The sequence below is a fragment of the Copadichromis virginalis genome, linkage group LG14 (genome assembly GCF_057382275.1).
Source record: "Copadichromis virginalis isolate Kocher_CV1m ecotype Utaka linkage group LG14, C_Virginalis_male_GT1.1, whole genome shotgun sequence".
Taxonomy (NCBI): Eukaryota; Metazoa; Chordata; class Actinopteri; order Cichliformes; family Cichlidae; genus Copadichromis; species Copadichromis virginalis.
In genome coordinates, this window is record NC_140631.1 from 27,862,782 (window position 1) to 27,880,331 (window position 17,550).

At 40.2% G+C, this 17,550-nt stretch overlaps 3 protein-coding genes across 4 annotated transcripts in view; 1 reads left to right on the forward strand and 2 right to left on the reverse strand.

Annotated features, from left to right (window-relative positions):
- Positions 1–6,839, reverse strand: part of schip1 (schwannomin interacting protein 1) — a 236,687-nt gene extending 229,848 nt beyond the window's left edge. Inside the window, exons 1-2 of the mRNA XM_085430266.1 lie at positions 6,762–6,839; positions 6,445–6,532 (exon numbers count right to left, since the gene is read on the reverse strand). Of these exons, the coding sequence (XP_085286392.1) occupies positions 6,445–6,532; positions 6,762–6,784 (111 nt within the window). The 5' untranslated portion in view covers positions 6,785–6,839. The remainder of the gene's footprint in view (positions 1–6,444; positions 6,533–6,761) is intronic.
- Positions 6,840–7,142: 303 nt separating this feature from the next.
- On the forward strand, positions 7,143–8,616 carry LOC146694140 (P2Y purinoceptor 3-like). Its single transcript, XM_085430277.1, has one exon. It carries the CDS (start codon positions 7,309–7,311, stop codon positions 8,296–8,298), a length of 990 nt encoding a protein of 329 aa, XP_085286403.1. The 5' UTR covers positions 7,143–7,308; the 3' UTR covers positions 8,299–8,616.
- Positions 8,347–17,072, reverse strand: mfsd1 (major facilitator superfamily domain containing 1). Of its 2 annotated transcripts, XM_085430275.1 has the most exons (17): positions 16,878–17,072; positions 16,649–16,701; positions 16,207–16,319; positions 16,018–16,060; positions 15,815–15,882; positions 15,345–15,453; positions 15,112–15,214; positions 14,629–14,727; positions 13,665–13,776; positions 12,946–13,002; positions 12,597–12,753; positions 12,285–12,382; positions 12,049–12,161; positions 11,875–11,922; positions 11,621–11,687; positions 9,139–9,244; positions 8,347–8,933 (listed from the first exon to the last, which is right to left on the reverse strand). In XM_085430275.1, exons 1-17 carry the CDS (start codon positions 17,020–17,022, stop codon positions 8,874–8,876), a joined length of 1,551 nt encoding a protein of 516 aa, XP_085286401.1. In that variant the 5' UTR covers positions 17,023–17,072; the 3' UTR covers positions 8,347–8,873. The 2 variants fall into 2 exon arrangements, with proteins under 2 accessions (XP_085286401.1, XP_085286402.1); XM_085430276.1 differs by lacking the exons at positions 8,347–8,933; positions 9,139–9,244 and adding an exon at positions 9,421–10,773.
- Positions 17,073–17,550: the final 478 nt, after the last annotated feature.

The window sequence follows — 17,550 nt, forward strand, 5'->3', positions numbered from 1 at the left end:
TTCAGTGTTGTTGAAACAGGAGGTTTACTGACGACTGAAATTCTTCCTAAAGTGTCGTTCAGTGTCATAAACGTTAACTTCTTTAGTTGTTAGTGAGGAGAGGAGCTCTTTGCCTCACTGTGTCAGCTACAGGAAGTAAAGACAGCACTGTTTCTATCAGTGTTGTTGCAAATACGTATGCATTTCCTCACTCTCCAGGATTGTGTTAAACATTCTGGTTAAAATGTCCGTTGACCTCTCTTCTAGACACCATCACACATCCACAGGTATGTCTTCTGGAACACCAGTCCTTCCATCTCTTCATAGCTGTCCTCACTTCCTCCTTACAAATCTTCTGCACTTCCTGCACTAACCTTTCTCTATTTGTCCCCCTCTTTCATTTTCTTCATTAATCAGCTTCTCAAAGTACTCCTTCCTTGTTTTCAACACTCTTCCTTCGTTTGTTAGTTCCCATCTCTATCTGTAACCACCCTAACATCCTTTCCAGCCATCTCGCCAATCAATACAAGTTTTCCTTCCTTAGTGTTCAACCTCATACACATTTCACTATAAGCTTTTTCCTTTGTTACCTCTCCCAGCCTATCAGACTTTATCTTTTCTAACCTTTTCCTTTGAATACTTTCCTCAATTCCTTGTCTTCTTTCCTCTGTAAAGAATCAAACACCTTTTTGGCAGTGTCCTTTACGGCTTCATCTGTATTTTTCCAGTCATCTGGAAACTCTTCACTACCCAGAGCCTTTCTCTTGCAAACACAATACATCTACCTTCCTCCTCGCCATCATATCAGTCAACTCTCTCCCTTTACCTGTCTTGGTTCCTACATTTAAAATCCCTAGTCTCATCTCCATATTCCAGCCTCTTCTTTTCGTTTCGTTTCTCTTGTTCTGGCTCAGAACACACTTTCAGCCTCGCTTCTTCCTTTGTCTTTGGCCAACAGGACCACAGTTTGCATCCTGATAGTTAACAGCACTGGAGGCAGTTGTTGTTAAACCAGACCATGACCAATTTGGTATGGAAAGCTCATTCTTGATGATTTGATTGATTTCGATTTTATGCCGAATGCTCTGATGAAAACGTCTTATATCTGGGCATGGGACTGGCAATACATCTGGAAAAATGGTGAGTTTTGTAGGCTGAACTAATTCACACGCCTTAAATACATTTATCTAGTTATTCATCCAACTTTACATTTTTGTTCTCATCTTTAAATACAATAAACCTTACTTCATAAATTAATGTGCCAAATGATGTAACATAATATTCATACTCTAAATTGTAAAATGTAGAAATATCAACAATGAGTATAAAAATAAACCTGGCTAAATCAAGGAAATTAAAATGATACAACTCTTTTATAAGGCGTTATAGGTGCATAAACACTACTAATGGATCATTGCTTGATAGTGGTTGCTAGGCAACATGATTACATATGTAAGAACCTTTAGGGGCCTTTTAGATACCTGTGTGAAAAGTTTGGTTGCACAACTGATTGTGTGGGAGTAGTTTGCAGACAAACCAACAAATATTTTTTCTATTACACTAAAATACACGATCACCTGTGGCAGTGTGAACTTCATATGTCAGTGTTTCTCATACAACTCATTCTGTTGAGTTTAAAAGACAAAATGTACATTTGAAAGGTCTGGGAAAACCTGTGTTTCCAAATTTAATTCTTTCTAGACGACAATATGCCCCTTGAGATGACAAGAAACTATTTAAAGTATGTAGTCTTGGCATTGTCCAGTTACAGAACTACCCCAGTTTGAACATCACCACACAAACTTATACTATACTTGTTGGGGAAAGAAAAAGACTACTTTGGAACATATTCTCAGGCCAGACATCCTAAAGTTCATAATTTCAACTGCAGCCTTTTGCATTCAATACATACAAAATCAAATCTTTTGAGCAAAATTTTGTGTCACAGCACATTCATTTTCTGTATGTTTTGCACATTTCGGTACATGTAGTACAGGCATTGTGTGCTGTTACTGTAATAGTTTGACTCTTCTAAATGTTTATGCATATCTACCAACCAAAGCCAATTATGGATTAAGTGTTCAAGATGCCAGGCAAAGGATTTAAAATATAAGTGTGTCAACAAGTGTTATGCCGTATCAAATGAAGACTCCATCCAGATGCTCTAGCCAACATAAGAATCCATGACTAATGGCAATGGCAGTGTTAAATGGAATGAATGTGTTAGCATATTTTATACAATATTTGTTAATATAAAAATTTTGATATGCTAAAATATATGGATACTACTGAGATCAGAAATAATTACTCTTCATGATACTGATTATGATAAAGATCAGCTGACAAATCACAGCTTAAAGAGACAATTATTAGTTACTAATATTTACTGAAGCTATGTTTTTTTGTTGTTGTTGTTTTTTCAGCTACTATTTATTCACCACCAACTGTAATCTCTTGGGTTTCTGAACGAGATAAAATGCTCTACAATTACATAAGAAATATCAAGGGAGGGATATTGCTTGCAGTCTATAGGGCAATCGATTAAATCAACACCTGAATACATGGTTGCATAGAAACGGGGATATTAGTGAAACCTGCTGCTCCTGTGCATATAAACAAGTTTATCACATTATTTTCGATAGCAAAATAAGGGCAATCAATAGACTTGGATGCAAGGTAAAGTGAAGCATTAAGTTGCTGAAAAATGGGAGATGGATGGAAAAGTGGGATAAAGGGGAGAGAAAACAACAGCACATAGCCTTTAATTGATGAGTTATTAAAATCATTATTTCTCAGCGTCCTAGTTCTATCACAAAGATCGATGGCAGGCACCACTGAACGGCCACACTAAAACACTTGCACACGTACACAAAACACTTGTGGGAGATGGTCGGGCCTTTGTGCCCTTCAGTCTAGCATTGTCTCTCCACAGGATAAAGCCCCCCTCCACAAGCCCGTGGACACAAACACTGCACTAGAACAGTTAATGCACCTGCATACGTGCACAGCAGCATGTATGCAAGCACGTATACACCTCAGTCTGATCTCAGAGGATTTCATTACAGTGTGTTGATGCGCCGAAACATCTGCATTACACTATTGACTCTTTAGCTGTCGCTCGACTTGCCGATCAGCTCGAGGAAATACCCAATCAAGAGGGCTGTACCACTGGAGGTGCTCATTAATTGTGACATTGGAAATCAATTTACATGCGCAGTGCATGAGAGGAGTAATATGGAAGTCAACATTTACTCTTTCGTCTGAGTCCCCAAGTACAAAAAAAGCATTCAGAGAGATGATAGTGTTACTGAGGTGTTTCTGTGATTACGTAATTTGAAATCTTGTTTTCTCTTAGTATTATAGCTATGCAGTAAAAGAGTGGCAATAAATGTGCTTATATAGAAAGCTTTATATCCTTTAAGAGGTGAGAAAGGGGTACGAGAAAACTAGGAGAGAGAAAAAAGAAAAGACAAACAAATCCAAATGAAAGTGTCGTGTGAAAATAGTTACATGTTGATTATATTATAACATGTAGAGACCTTTAACTGGCAGGTGCAGCTGAATGTATACATTCTCATAAATCCTAGGCTGCTGTACTTACACAGCTATCAATATCTGGCTGGAGTAGATCTAGTAAAGCTAGAAGAAGCAAATCAGGTACAGCAACACAAAAAAAGTAGATGAAGGTCTGTAATTAAAAAGTAAAAAAAAAAACCCTCATACATACCTATTTATTTGAAAGACATCCACAGATTTAATATCTATAAATCAAAAGAAATGACTCTAATGGAAGAGCCATCACACAGCATTTACACTAAGGCTGAACAGGCACATATTTTAACTATCTGTTCCTCTTTTGATCTGCCGTCTTTTGCTGCTGCGAGGTAATTCTGCTCGACACGTGATGACAGATCTCAAAACTGTTAGTTTTGTCAATTTTCTGCTGACCAGCTGTTTTGGTTGGGCGGCAGATTCGTCTCCTTCGCACTGATGCACTCAGAACATACTTTATTCGATATGAGCCTTCAAAACTGCCTGTGTTGAGCATATGGCACTGCGGTGAAGAATGCAGAACATTCAAGAAGCTGAAAATGGTGAGGTACAATGAGGGAAGCAAGAGCCTATCAATTAAGAAGAAGTGAGCACAGGGTTATTCAAAAAAAAAAATGCAATAGAAGAAGAAGATATGAAGTGGGTGGGGTGTGATGAAAAGAGATGAAGGAGGTGAGAGAAAATGATCACACACCCCATCAAAATGCAAAATGGAGCACTTGGGAGTATTCCCCAGCCGGTACTATTAACCAGCGGAGAGCTGCTCCGGTTAACATATGGTGAGGAAAGTTCTGAGTGCATATAGACAAGGCCATCATCGGTAAGGGGGCTTCTTTCAGTGATCAAAGACCGTAAGCTCACACTTTGAGACCTGACCAGCCTTCAGGGACATTTTAAAGGGATGAGATGGAAATCACCACAGAACTGGCAGATAATTGTGTGTTTTACCGTGAGGTGGGGAGAGGTGTTTTTTTTATTTACCTGTGGCACTAAATTCCAGTGTGAATACGAACACTGGGGTGGGCAAAGAACACATCTGTCCATCAGCGTGCAAGCTCACGCTGCTCGTCCACATCATTACAACTCAATCGCGGGGCGTTTGAGTGAGCTAGCGCAAACAGCACTCAGCGCTGCTCTGTCCCACTCAGGGAGATACAGTAATGCACTTCTGAAATATGACACCCTTCCCTGGCACCACACTCGTACAGTGTACAACCCTCTGCATAACAGAATGCTGCAGTTGTGCCTAAAATGCAAGACTCTGTTGTTGCCCTGTACCGCGATACAGGATCTGAATGAAATCCATGGATATTCAGCTCCTGTTGAATATATTCATTAAAAAGACTGCACATTGGGACATTTTTTTCTTGATTTTTATTGAATTATAAGTTTCATGCATGATACTGGTAACAGATTTCAAAATTCCAACTGTGAGTGGTGCATCAAATATTCCACCTTTTATATTTTATACTTAACCCCATTAGATGTGACCCCATTGGCATGCTGCTTAAATAATCTCTCTGTAAAATGATTAGCAACACGGACCCATAGCCATAAAATTCAGCTTTTCCATTGATTACGGGGTAATAGCTAGATAGATTAATGCGCTTCTCACGGGGTTCTCACCTCGGCAATGAATCTGAATCACTCATGCACACGGAGCAAGTGGAGCAGCCTCAGTAACCCACATTTGTATCCTCACTCATATATATCTAATGCCAATTACTGATTGGTCCTTCACCGAGCTTCTTCACGTCCTCCTCAGCAGTCTTGCATGAATCCACCCTGACGTGGCATGTCACAGAGCTGAGCTAGATCAATTTAGAAATGTCATTTTTGGAAAAGTGATGATGAAATTCAGCTGTCAGGTCGCGCAGTAGAAACACATCAGGATAGAATCTGAAGTCAAAATGAGCAAGTGTTGGAGGATGTGAAATAAAAAAAGGGGGGGGGGGGGCACCATCATACTATATTGCAGAGTAAGTGAAAAATGTATGATGGAACTCTGCTTTCAGATCTCACAGGCTCAATATCCCCAGCCACCGATAATGCGCAACACTACATCACCGACATTAAATATTCAGGGGCTCGCTACACCTAGGTGAACTTGTGCACCTATACACTCACCTCGAGCACACAATGGAAACAGTCTGTTAAAGATGACTCGAGCAGAACAGAATTTACATTAGCAAGTCAACTGCAACAACTGCTCCTTTCAAACCAGATGTCAGAGCTATTAAACTCTATACATGAGCTCAGGACTCATTGCAATGAGGAACACATGCCAGCCCCATTCAGCTGAGCAGTTCAACTATGGCTATAGAAATATGACTATTTCTTTCTGAAAATGAAGTCATTTATAATGAAGGGCGCTATATGTAGTATTAATGAGACCTTTTTTAGTTGCGGCCACAACGATAATCTTTGAGTGGCCCCGAGCCAACATAAAAAAAAGCAATTTCCTAAACCAAACTGAACTCAGTCAGTTTTACCATTTTAAATGGTGAATAAGGGAAGCAGAATTCAAAGCACTTAGAGAGCAAGGGAGAAAAACGGCTTTAATATAGTTTTGGAAAAGATTTTCCATTGTGCATAATGTTGGTGCTTTTCTAATGTCTTTCCAAAGTGCAACAGAAGTCCAAAAGCGGATAATGAAAGACATTTTTAATAGATGTTTGCAACATACACCGTCTTCTCTCCTCTCCTAGAAGTGTGTGGTGCCCAGCAGTGAAAGCGTCAACTTAGCGCTCCAAAAAAGAATGACAAAGTGAATGACATCATTACTGAACTGTTCCCTCACCGAAAAAAAAAACAGTCTGTCATCCATCCACAGACATGACTTTCCCAGCACCAGACAATTATATATAATCTATTTTACAGTAATGACAACAATACTAACAGCCTGCGTCTTACCTGGTTATTGATGCACAGAGCAAGGTGCTTCCTCTCCCGAGCCAGACTCCCGCTGCGCAGTCTCACCTCCTCTCCTTGGTGAACATTTCTGGAAGGACATCACTCAAGTTAGAGTGCAAAACTCTCAAAAATATGAAATATGTCATGCGAGGAGCCTGTACTCTGTGTCCAGCTGCAGAGAGTACCGATACGTAGGGTTTTAAAATCACTCATCAGTGCTTGAAGCAGCCGTTACCGGAGCTTCCCGTTTAACCGAAATAACAAACACTGCTGCTTTACATTTGGGACTAAGGCGAGTCGCTGCGCGGGTTACTAACCTGTACGTGCCGCTCCTCAGCATGACGAGCTCTCCACCCGCAGTCAGACAGAGATGCAGTGAACACTTAGAGTCGGGAGCAGCCGGTGAGCGACCACACTTGGAAAATTTTCGCAGCCAATGGGATGCTGAGGGTGTGCGCGTGCCCCCCGCCTCTGCTTTTCAATACAGCGCCCCCCCGCGCGTGTTGACACGGCGTCATTTAACTTGGCGATCGACTTTAATCGCTGTATTCTGCGCGGTTTATCTTTTGCGTGTGTGTGTGTGTGTGTGCGCGCGCGCGCGCGCGGGGGGGGGGGGCGGGGGGGGAGGTTGCTGGGAATTGCTCACGGTGTGCCAATCTATTTGCTCTTAGCAACTAACTTCCAGGGTGTGGGTTGGACTCAAGTTAAACAAACAGCACGATTGATATTTTATATCACGCCACCCTACACAGACTCAGGTGAGAACCGAAGAGGTGAGGTATAAAGATGCCTAAATACTAAAAGGCCTCCTTTAAGGGTCGTTTTGCTGTAGGGCCTATCAAACCATCAGATTTGGCCTTTTGGATGGAGGACTTCCAAATCTGCCCGCTGTCCACCTACTATAAAAGGATCCTTATCCCGGTGTCCTACAGCCTAGTCTTTTTGCTTGGCCTGAGTTTAAACGGCGTCCTCCTGTGGTGCGTTATCTGTCGGACGCGCCGCTGGAGCAACACGGTGATCTACCTGACCAACCTCGCAGTCGCGGACCTCCTCTTCGTGTTGGCCCTTCCTCCACTTATCATCAGCGATGCTATGGGAAACTTCTGGCCCTTCGGCAACATCTTCTGCAAAACTGTTAGATTTGTCTTTCTGGTCAACCTCCACTGTAGCATAATGTTTGTCACCTGCGTCAGCGTTCACCGGTTCATCGGGGTGTGCTATCCCATCGCTGCTGTGCGCCTCAGGACCAGAAAGTTCGCCATCCTTGCGTCAGGGTCCATTTGGATTCTAGCCAATGCCGAGATTTCACCGACATTTGTGTTTGCGCACACGGGTGTGATCAACAACATGACTGTTTGCTTTGAAATGACCGGCCCGACGCAATTTGATATGTTCTTTCCATATGGGCTGTTCTTGGTTATAGCGGGCTTTTTGATCCCATTCTTGGTCGTGGTCACCTGTTACTGCTCCATGATAAAGGTGCTGTACTGCGGGGCCGCGGACTGCATTTCTAATACCAGGAAACAGCGTGTGCGCAAAAAGTGCTTGTATACCCTTTTAACTGTGTGCCTCATGTTTGCCGTTTGTTTTGTGCCGTATCATATTGTCCGCACTGTCTACATGTTTGTCAGAGTCTACATGCCAGGAAACTGTCATCTGCTGAACCTGGCCATGATCACGTTTAAAGTCTGGAAACCGGTTGTCGTGCTAAACTGCTGCATAAATCCTCTCATCTACTTCTGTAGTTCTCAGCCAAAGCGTCTGAAGTTCAGAGCCTGGCTCTGGAGGAGGAATAAAAGAGTGGAGCCCACTGTGTGTCTGGTCAGCAAGAGGTGTGAAGGGTATAATCCGTGAAGGGATGTGATCGGTAGACAACAGTGATTTAAATTATCCTACAAACGCATTCTCTGTGTTTTATACTTCATTTTATTGATTTAAATTAAAAAATGCATTTGTCATAACTAAACAATATACAAAATTTCACTAATTGTGCAATTATTATGCAAATACTAAGGTCATCTTGCAATTAACTTGCAAAACTGGAGCAACACCACAATCAACAGACTGCTCAATAGAAAGCAGCAACACTGTGGTCATAGGTGACATTAAACATTTGTGGGAACTGGTGCCCTCTGTCGTATGTAGAGAATCTTATTTCTAAAAGAGAAGAAATATTCAGTTCAAAAATGGAAAATAAGACAGGTCTAAAATATTCCAAACAGTGACAATATGTAGCCATAAAACAAACACACCAGCGAACACTCGGAACAGTAACTCAAGTGAAGATTAAAAATAACCTGGAGGTAAAAAGCGCTTCAAATTTCCATTGAAAATAGGACATTTTTTTAAAGCATCGTCTATTTTAGCATATACTTGTCTCGAGGCACAGAGTGACAGTGTTGGAGCAGCAGACAGCTGAATGAAGGGCATCATTTCAGAACACTCCTGTAAGCAAGTGATGACAGATGGCTGGAGAAGTGGTCTGGGATCTGAGCGAAGAGAAGACAGGACAGATTAAATGAAGAAGAAAAACCCCCACAGTGGAAGTTACAACAGCGAAGAAGCAAAGCCTACAAACAGAACAATAATAGAAAAAACATAATGTTCTATCACTGTAAAGATAAGAGGCTGAACGGATTAATAAATGGCTCTCTTTGAATATGAATTGCATAAAGTGTGTGTGTGTTTGTGTACCTGTGCGCCCAGCCTGGAGAGATAGCGGTTGCGTAAGCCAAAAGCAGACATGGGTGCCAGTCTAGCCAGCTCACCCTGTGTCGGCTTACTTGGCTGCCTTTCTTTCCTGCAGGAAAAAATAAAATAACATAGACACTTTGAACATCTCTGCAGCCAACACTAACATGAACACAATTATGCAAATATTACAATAGGATTAGTCACCCAGTCTGCTGCAGAAGACAGAGAAAAGGACACAGAAGTATTACAGAACTACTTCAATAAAAAAAATAAAAAAAAGGATACTTTAAAAAAAATGTTTAATTGAATGTCATTGTTCATGGCATCAAATGTGATCTTTTCAATAACTTTGAATTTTTCTGTACCATTTCACAGTCATCTTGTACACAGTTCAATGTCAGTTAAAGTTTAATACAAGTTTTCTCTGTTAAACAATTGCAGTGAGTTCCCGACACCACAGAGCAAACAAGCTGACCGAGCAGCCATTTCTGAGTATAGTCATTTAAATGTGTAACTACCTTTTTTTTTTCTTCCCTTTTTGTACTATTAATTGTACTGGCTGTCTTTATGTATGTATGAAATTCTTGTTAAGACTCGAATAAGGGTTCATTTGCCCAACTGAGGTAGTGAATGTTAATCATCCACAGTGCGTGACCCTGCCATTAACACAAAATCCTCCTCCCACATTACTGGAATGGTCAGTGTTAAGCTGAATATGTTGTTACACCATTAAGATAAAACAAATATCAATTTGGGGAAGTGCTTAGAAAGAATTAATTACCTGAGCTTGATAAAAGAGCAATAAAGACAATCGATAAAACACAATTTTTGCGTGGAACTGATCTGACTCTTTAAATAAATAAAGGTCACATTAATGGAAGAGTTTATAAAAGTTGAGACTGTGTATATCATTACATGGGTAAGCTCTGCTCTTTTTGAGATAACCTGCCACACAAAGGTCAATGAAACATATTAGAACTGACTATGAGCCCATTGTGCCCAAGCACAGTCCAAAAAGACTGATTTTGGTTAGTAATTGTGACAAATGGTATGTACATAAATGAACTGCAGAGCTTTCTGCAACCAGGCTAATAACAGTTGTGCAGAAATGTTTTTTTTTTTGTAAAAACAAGAAAACAAAAAAAACAAAACCCCAAACATTTAAAATCAGTTACCCCATTTTACATGTTAAAAAGCTAAATTAACAATAAATAGTACATGATAAAATCAAAGGACCCCTTCACTCTGTGCTGTAAGTACAAATGTCATCTTTTGATAATTCAAATATTTTTCAAGCATGCTGAACTTTGACACACACAAAAAGTCAGTAGTGAGTGAATCCAAGTAGAAATAAAGTAACTTTGACACGTTGGAGAGTAACTGTGGATTAAGTAGGATATGTCGTTTGTCAAGTGTCCCGTAAAATCGCATTTAGACATTTATGCAAGGTTATGCAACAGTCCCAATTCCAGACAGTCAGTTCTGGTGTGAAGAACCACAGATGACATCACTGGGCGGAGTCAGAACCGCAGTCCTGCCCCATGGTAGCAGATTGAAAGCTCAGGGGTGGACACTGCAGCCTTCTGGCTCTGAAGCCCAGGACCATGTGTGTTCGCTCATCATCATCATCATCATCTGGAAAATATCAATTAAGGCATGAACCAGGAGATATTAATCAGTCTGCACAAGTCATAACACACACATAAAAATAGAGATTAGTCAGGTTCTACATGAGTCCAGAAAACATGTGACTTTCATCGTTCTTTCTAATTGTAACTGTGAACTGAAAGTAGAAGTATTGGTTTCATTCAGTGCTGCGAGTACAAAATAAACCAACCACAGCTAACATGCACGTGTCAGTACAAATGAATATGAAAGCCGAAGCACATAACCCAGCCAGCTAATATAGAAAATGACTTCCTGAAGTTAAAGAAGACTCGCTTCAAAACATGTTTGCCTGTGTGTGTTTATTAAAAAAAACAACTTTTGAACTAAAACCTAATAAAGGATTTTTACCTTTAAAATTTCTCTTTGTTGCAGAACCAACAACAAAGTCTGTGTCAGTCCGCTTCATTTTTATATGTGTAATACATGTATAATATATAATACATACAAAATACATGTTGTACAGGTTTCTTGCATTTTAAGCGTGGATAATAAGAAATCATAACATTATTGATACACTGTATTATATCCCTAGCAAGTCCATAACCCTGTTCTCTGTAACAACCACTCTGAACAAATTAAAGTTTAATCGACCAAAACTTTTGGTATGTTTTATAACCTCTATACATTATTAACTATTATTTGTAGTTAAAACTATTAGTTGTGTCTATATTGGAAGTTTCTGTCTACCTACAATGTGTTTATGTCACTTGACTGCATGAGAGAAGTGTTCAATACGTTTCTGAGATGCTTGTCTAATTGATGCGCAAGTGGGTGGAAAAGCACTGACGGTGTGTGGAAGGTCAAAGCTACTCACTCTGCATCTGAACTGGCTTCTTTACTGAGTTTGGCTCTGGCTGCGGCTGACAGGTTCAAATCTCCTCCTGGAGCAAGAGAAGGAAATAGGCAGATTAAGCAGTGAGTGAATCTGATGGTAAGGAAAAGAGTGTGAGAGTAAAGTGAAAAGATGTCATATGAGAAAGCTTATGAAGAAAATCGGAGACAATAAAGAAACACAAAACAGAGAGGAGTGAAAATGTGGGACAATTCAACACTCCAGTCTTTTCTCACCTTTAATGTAATCCACAAAGTACAGCAACACTGCGGCTATCAGTCCAACTACAAGAAAGTGGAAGGAAAACCAATGCAAAAAAAGACATAACCAACAATGGCACTCACAAGTGTCTAACAAGACTTTGAAAGAAAAAAAAAAAAAGGGAAACAAAAAGACATAAAAGTACTGACCACAAATGCAGGCGCAAAAAAACACTTCCAGAACCAGGTACCCTTTGCTGTCGAGGATCGCCCCTGCCGCTATGGAAATGATAGCGAGTCCCAGGTTCTGAATGGACTGCATACTAATGTGCAAAGACAGAGAACACACATCAGTGTCAATATAGCAATATTTATATGTTAATGGGTGGCCCAAACAAGCAGAATATGTATAATTTAAGTCTTAATGATAAAAAAAAGGCACATACAAGCCATAGGCTGTCCCGAGTTGATGTTCAGGCACGACAAAAGCCACCATGGGCCAAAGTGCACAGGCCAATAAGGAGTATGACACGCCAAGCAGGGACTGGAAATCAAGCAAATGCACAGAATCTCACTTTACAATTTCTCAGTTGGCTGAAACCAAAGAAGTTAACTGGACACGAGATAAAACAATTCTCCAACTGAAAAAAAGTTTTAGTTCATCCACACGAACAGACTCAATTTTCAAGACATACTATAACGGTTTATGAATGTGCAAAATGTTTAAGTGCAGTGTAAAAGGTTGCCAGGGAAGTCACCATTGCGATCCATGGGTTCCAGAAAGTGAAGGCCAGCATCATGTGAGCGGCAAGTGTTGCTGCCACTGCAAGCAATACCCAATACACGTTCCTCCCAGTCTTATCAACCATGAAGCCCAAAACTGGAGATGCAGGGGCTGATATGATGTACACAATACTAGGAAAGATAGACAACGGACAATGAATGATTCATGTTAAAACATTATATAAAGAATATCCTTATATTAAATGAAGAACACGCTATTTTAGGAAATTCACCCGCCACAAAAACTGCAGAATATAAAGAGTGCTAATATCTTAAGGTAGCTTGGTCTCAGTTGCCCAACAGGCAACACCTAAGCTGAGTTACCTGTTGACAGCTCTGGCTTGAGCTGGGGAGAAGCTGAATTTTTCAATGAAGAACACCCTGCGAATGAAAAGACAAGATGATACGTTCACAGTACAAAGCACTGCTTAGCTTTTTGGCTGTTATGACAACAAAAGGAGAGATTGAATTTTCATAGCAGCCATCCGCTCAGTTAGCGCTGACCCATTGTGGCAAATCCATGTCAGTTGCTACGTGATCTGAGAACGCCTTTCAGTGAAGGAAATTCATTTTGTAATGGCTGCAATTGTGTCCTTTCACTTCAAATCTATTTGTCAAAAACTCCCTTTGTAGTTTAATCACAACACAACATTGTGAGGTTGAACAACTACCTTCATGACGGTTCTTTATTTAATTCTTATCAAGCATTTTAACCATAACAGTGCATTATTTAGAGTGGGAGTTCTTTCTTCACTCAAAGCTAAATGGTTATGGGCACATCACAGGATATGTTGACTTTAGGAAAGACTAAATCAGGTCACTTTTAACATTAAATGAATAACATATAAAATACACCACTAACAAACAAAGATAATGCACTTGGATGTTTGGATCCGTGTGCTGCTTCCTGTATTTCATGAGAAACAGGGGATGCACAGAGCAGACAGCGTTCTGCAGACAGTATATATACTATAAAAGCAATATAAGGACCACTGGAGGAAACATGGTGTTAGAGGAAAAGTGCAGACGTATGGAGTACTCACTGTCCCAGTCCAATAAAGGGGAAAACTGCCACATAGTAGCCTACACAAACGATGAAGATAAGCCACAGGGCTGCAGGGAAATGCTTCACATCCGTGATCTTGATCACTTCGGCTAACATGCAACACAAAAAACAAATCTGTCTGAGAACACCATTTGCTTTGACCAACTCTAAAAGAATAAATGCTTCTTTAACACATGTCAACCTTTTTCCTTATTGACAAATGCTACAGCATGCCAAATTTAAACGTTTTCTTCCCCGCCGAGTAGTAGTTTTCATCCATGATTCTGCAGACTAAACCATTTGAATACAAAAATGCCATCAGTTCATTATTTTATCATATTTGATGTGCGTGATTTTTTTTTTTAATAATTACTTCATGAGTTAGGCAGGATACACATGGATGCATTTCAGGCTTCAGCGCTCTCACTTCTCATTTCCCTTTTAATAGGGTGACATCATGCGATGCCAACTCAACTTGCTAATGTTGCTTCTGCTGAAAATTTTTGAGAAATTAAACTGTTGACAAGCCAGCAAATGGGTTAACTAATGAAACCACACAATGCAACCATTGCAACCAAAAAAAAAGGTTTTGAGAGGTCAGAGAGACCTTTGACAACTAACTTCTGGTAATTTCAACCTAAAGACCAAGTGGATATTCTTGACATTTTAAATGTAAATAAATTCAAGAGGTTATTTTTGTCATGTGACTAGGGTTAGAACCACAAAATCACCTCTGGCTATAACTGCCACCAACACAACAACAACAAAAAGTCCAACACAACAGAGAAAGTAGAGTCAAACCAGATAGTTGGTTTTAGAGCTCAACAAAACAAAAACTAAATCTGACTTTGCACACGGGGGCAATCTGCAACGATTGTGGAAGGACTTCTAGTATTCATTCACTGATGTGAGTGAAAGAGGGAAAACACAAAATTGAGGGAGAAAGTATGGGAAGATGTTACCTGTTCCTTCTTGTTCCTTGTTGAGGATCCTCTCGGCTCTTTTGTCAAGGAATCCCAAAACCAAGGCACAGACTAGGGAAAACACGCACGTTATGGCAGCTAAGGGGAGAAAAAGAAATGGAGAATCAGAATCATTTTATTGCCACTAAACATGTTCAGTGAAATTAGAAGCAGCAGGAAACAACACAAAACTGCAAGTTGTGCAAAAGTGGAAACGTCTGCATGTCAGAGGATAACGTTACAAGAACTGGCACTTCTTCTGTTCCTTGTGATTCGTCTGGAACAGCCGGCAGCACTTTTAGTTCTCTATATCACTTCTCTCTGTTGGTTTGTGCTAGCTGTGTTACTTGAACTTAGAAGTAAAAAAGAAAGGGTGTAGCATTTCTACCAAACAAGGAAATAAAGGGGGTGTAACTGGAGTCTGAGAGTGTAAAACTCACCTGACAAGTCAGGTTCAGTGAAGTGCAACTGTAAAACATTTACCTATCAAGAGTGATGCACCCAGCACGGCGTGTCCAGGCGAGCCAACAGCATCTGTAACTCTGTTATAAATCCAGCCCATTATGTTCATGTTCACCGTGCTGCCCTTGGGATGAGCAGAGAAGTCAGTGGCATGCATTTTGTACAGCTTACCTCATTGAAAATATCAAAACAAACAAAAATACAAGTATTTCAAAGCCTGTATAAATGCACTTTTTCATTTGGAGCGTTCTTACCACGCGAGCCATGCTCAGCTGAAGGCCAAATACTAGATTGAGCTCCTTGCCTTTGAACCAGTTCACTGCATATGTGTTTTGGGCTACTGCCAAAGACTCTCCTCCAATACTACCCAAGAAAAGACAACATAGAAGGGATCATGTAAGCAACAAGACTGAAAACCTGAGTCCTAGAATCAGACTTTAATGTCTCTTGACGGATAAATATATGTGACTGAATAACACCACACTGACTTTGTTTTAGCGACTTGATGTGTGTTCGGGTTCGCTAAGAATCCCCCATATATGGTATTTCTGACTATATCATTCATATTCTGTAAGCTGATATGAATCAGTGTCATAAGAAACTGCATGTTTTTTATTACTATTTCAAACAAGAAAAGGACCAATGTTTGTTTGTTTTTTACGTTTTTACATGCTAGTAAAATAAAAAGGTTTAACTAGAAGACAGTTTGTTTTGGTTTTATTACCCAAATATAAATCGTCCAGCTTCCATTAGCCAAAATTGATTTGTCCATGCTCCAGCAGCAAAGACCACCTATGCAGAGGTAGAAAAGTTAAAAACAATCTAATCACCACAGTTTTCCCAAGGATTTTTTCTATTGAGCTATATGGATTTAAACAGAATGTATATCTGTAACTGCATTCTTCTGAAACTTCAAGAGTATATTACCTGTCCAGCACAGACAAAAAGGGAAAAGATGATGGTTCCCAGCCTGTAAACAAGAACATGGGGAAAGATACCAATCAAGACAACATGTACAAAATCCATACGGAGCATTCACTTTTGTCTTTTGGGTGAAAATACATACACAACACATAGTTGGCAAAAAACATACAACCGACTGGTTCTTCTCGTTACCTGACACCAAAGACCCGATCAAGCAGAAATCCCCCAAAGAAGCAGAGGACTACATTAGGCCAGGAGTACCAGGCGTACAACTGCATGAAGTCTGCAGTCGTCAGATGCAAATCCTGGGCGAGTCACAGAAGAAAAACAACAGACATTGGACTCTCGCTTTGTGTTAGTTTTTGCTATCATTTTGTGTTGAGCACAATGCACAGTAGGCTCTAGGTTTTTGAATAAATCTGTGTAACACCATTTACTAGGAATCTTATTTGACTGTTCTTGTTGTTTATTATGTAGATTTTTTTTGTTTACATAGAGTATGGTGATCTTTAAAAGATAACCTCTGTTCTATATAAAAATAAATCTCCAAAAGCTTGTTAGTGTGGGATTAAAATAAATGTCTGCATTTGGTTTTAAGGCCCTGGTGTAAAAGTTTGAATTATGTGTGAAATACCTGGATGACTTGACTTTGGAGTGCAGCGGGATTATCGTAACAGAAGTAGCTTCCTGGAACAAAGCACCCACATTAGCGGGGCTCAGACGTGACACTATTGCATTTATTATACATTTCATACATAATAAGCAGACAACAACGTGCATTATTTACAGTAGCTTGATAGTATTTAACTTTAGTTAGTCCCAAATCTCCCAAATAGCTCGCCGTGCCGCCTTTTACTCCTTACCGAATCCCAGGAAGCACATAAAAAAAAGGACAACCAGTCGGTGCAGTAAGCGGCTGGGGTCGCAGATGGCGAGCATGGGCCTGCCGGGTCCACTGCCCCTGTCCTCGTCTCCCAACAATCTCTGCCGCTCTTCCAAATCCGCCATGTTCGATTATTTGTGAGGTTCACAGCAGAGAGGAAGACTTAAGAGTGTCAGTCATATGACCCGTTATGCACGTCACGTGGCATTATGTTCGCAGTGAAGCTGGCGTACGCCTCGGGAGCGCGCACAGTCAGCTGAGCGGAGTGGGATGAGTGTAAATAACAGACGAGGTTTCGTCTTACACAGTGAGCACAAACGGTTAGTTAGTAAGGTTTAGTAACGTTTGTCACGATGTAGCATGAAATATTAGACGCTAAAAGCTACTGTTGAGATCACCTTTCCCTGAAAAACGAAAGATGGTCTTTTAGGGATGTTTTGAAAAAGAAGAGCGGAGTTTGCGTTTAAAAATTCTTCTTTGAAGAAACGAAAGCGGATTCAAGTGGTTTTAAACTTTACAGTAAAAAGTGTGGCAGTATTTTTGGACAGATAAAGTAGTCACTTTAATTTAAAAGCTTAAACTATTGTGATAGCTAGTTTCGTTGGTCACCGGATTCAAAGATGGTGAGAATAAAGGTTAATGAAAATTGTAAA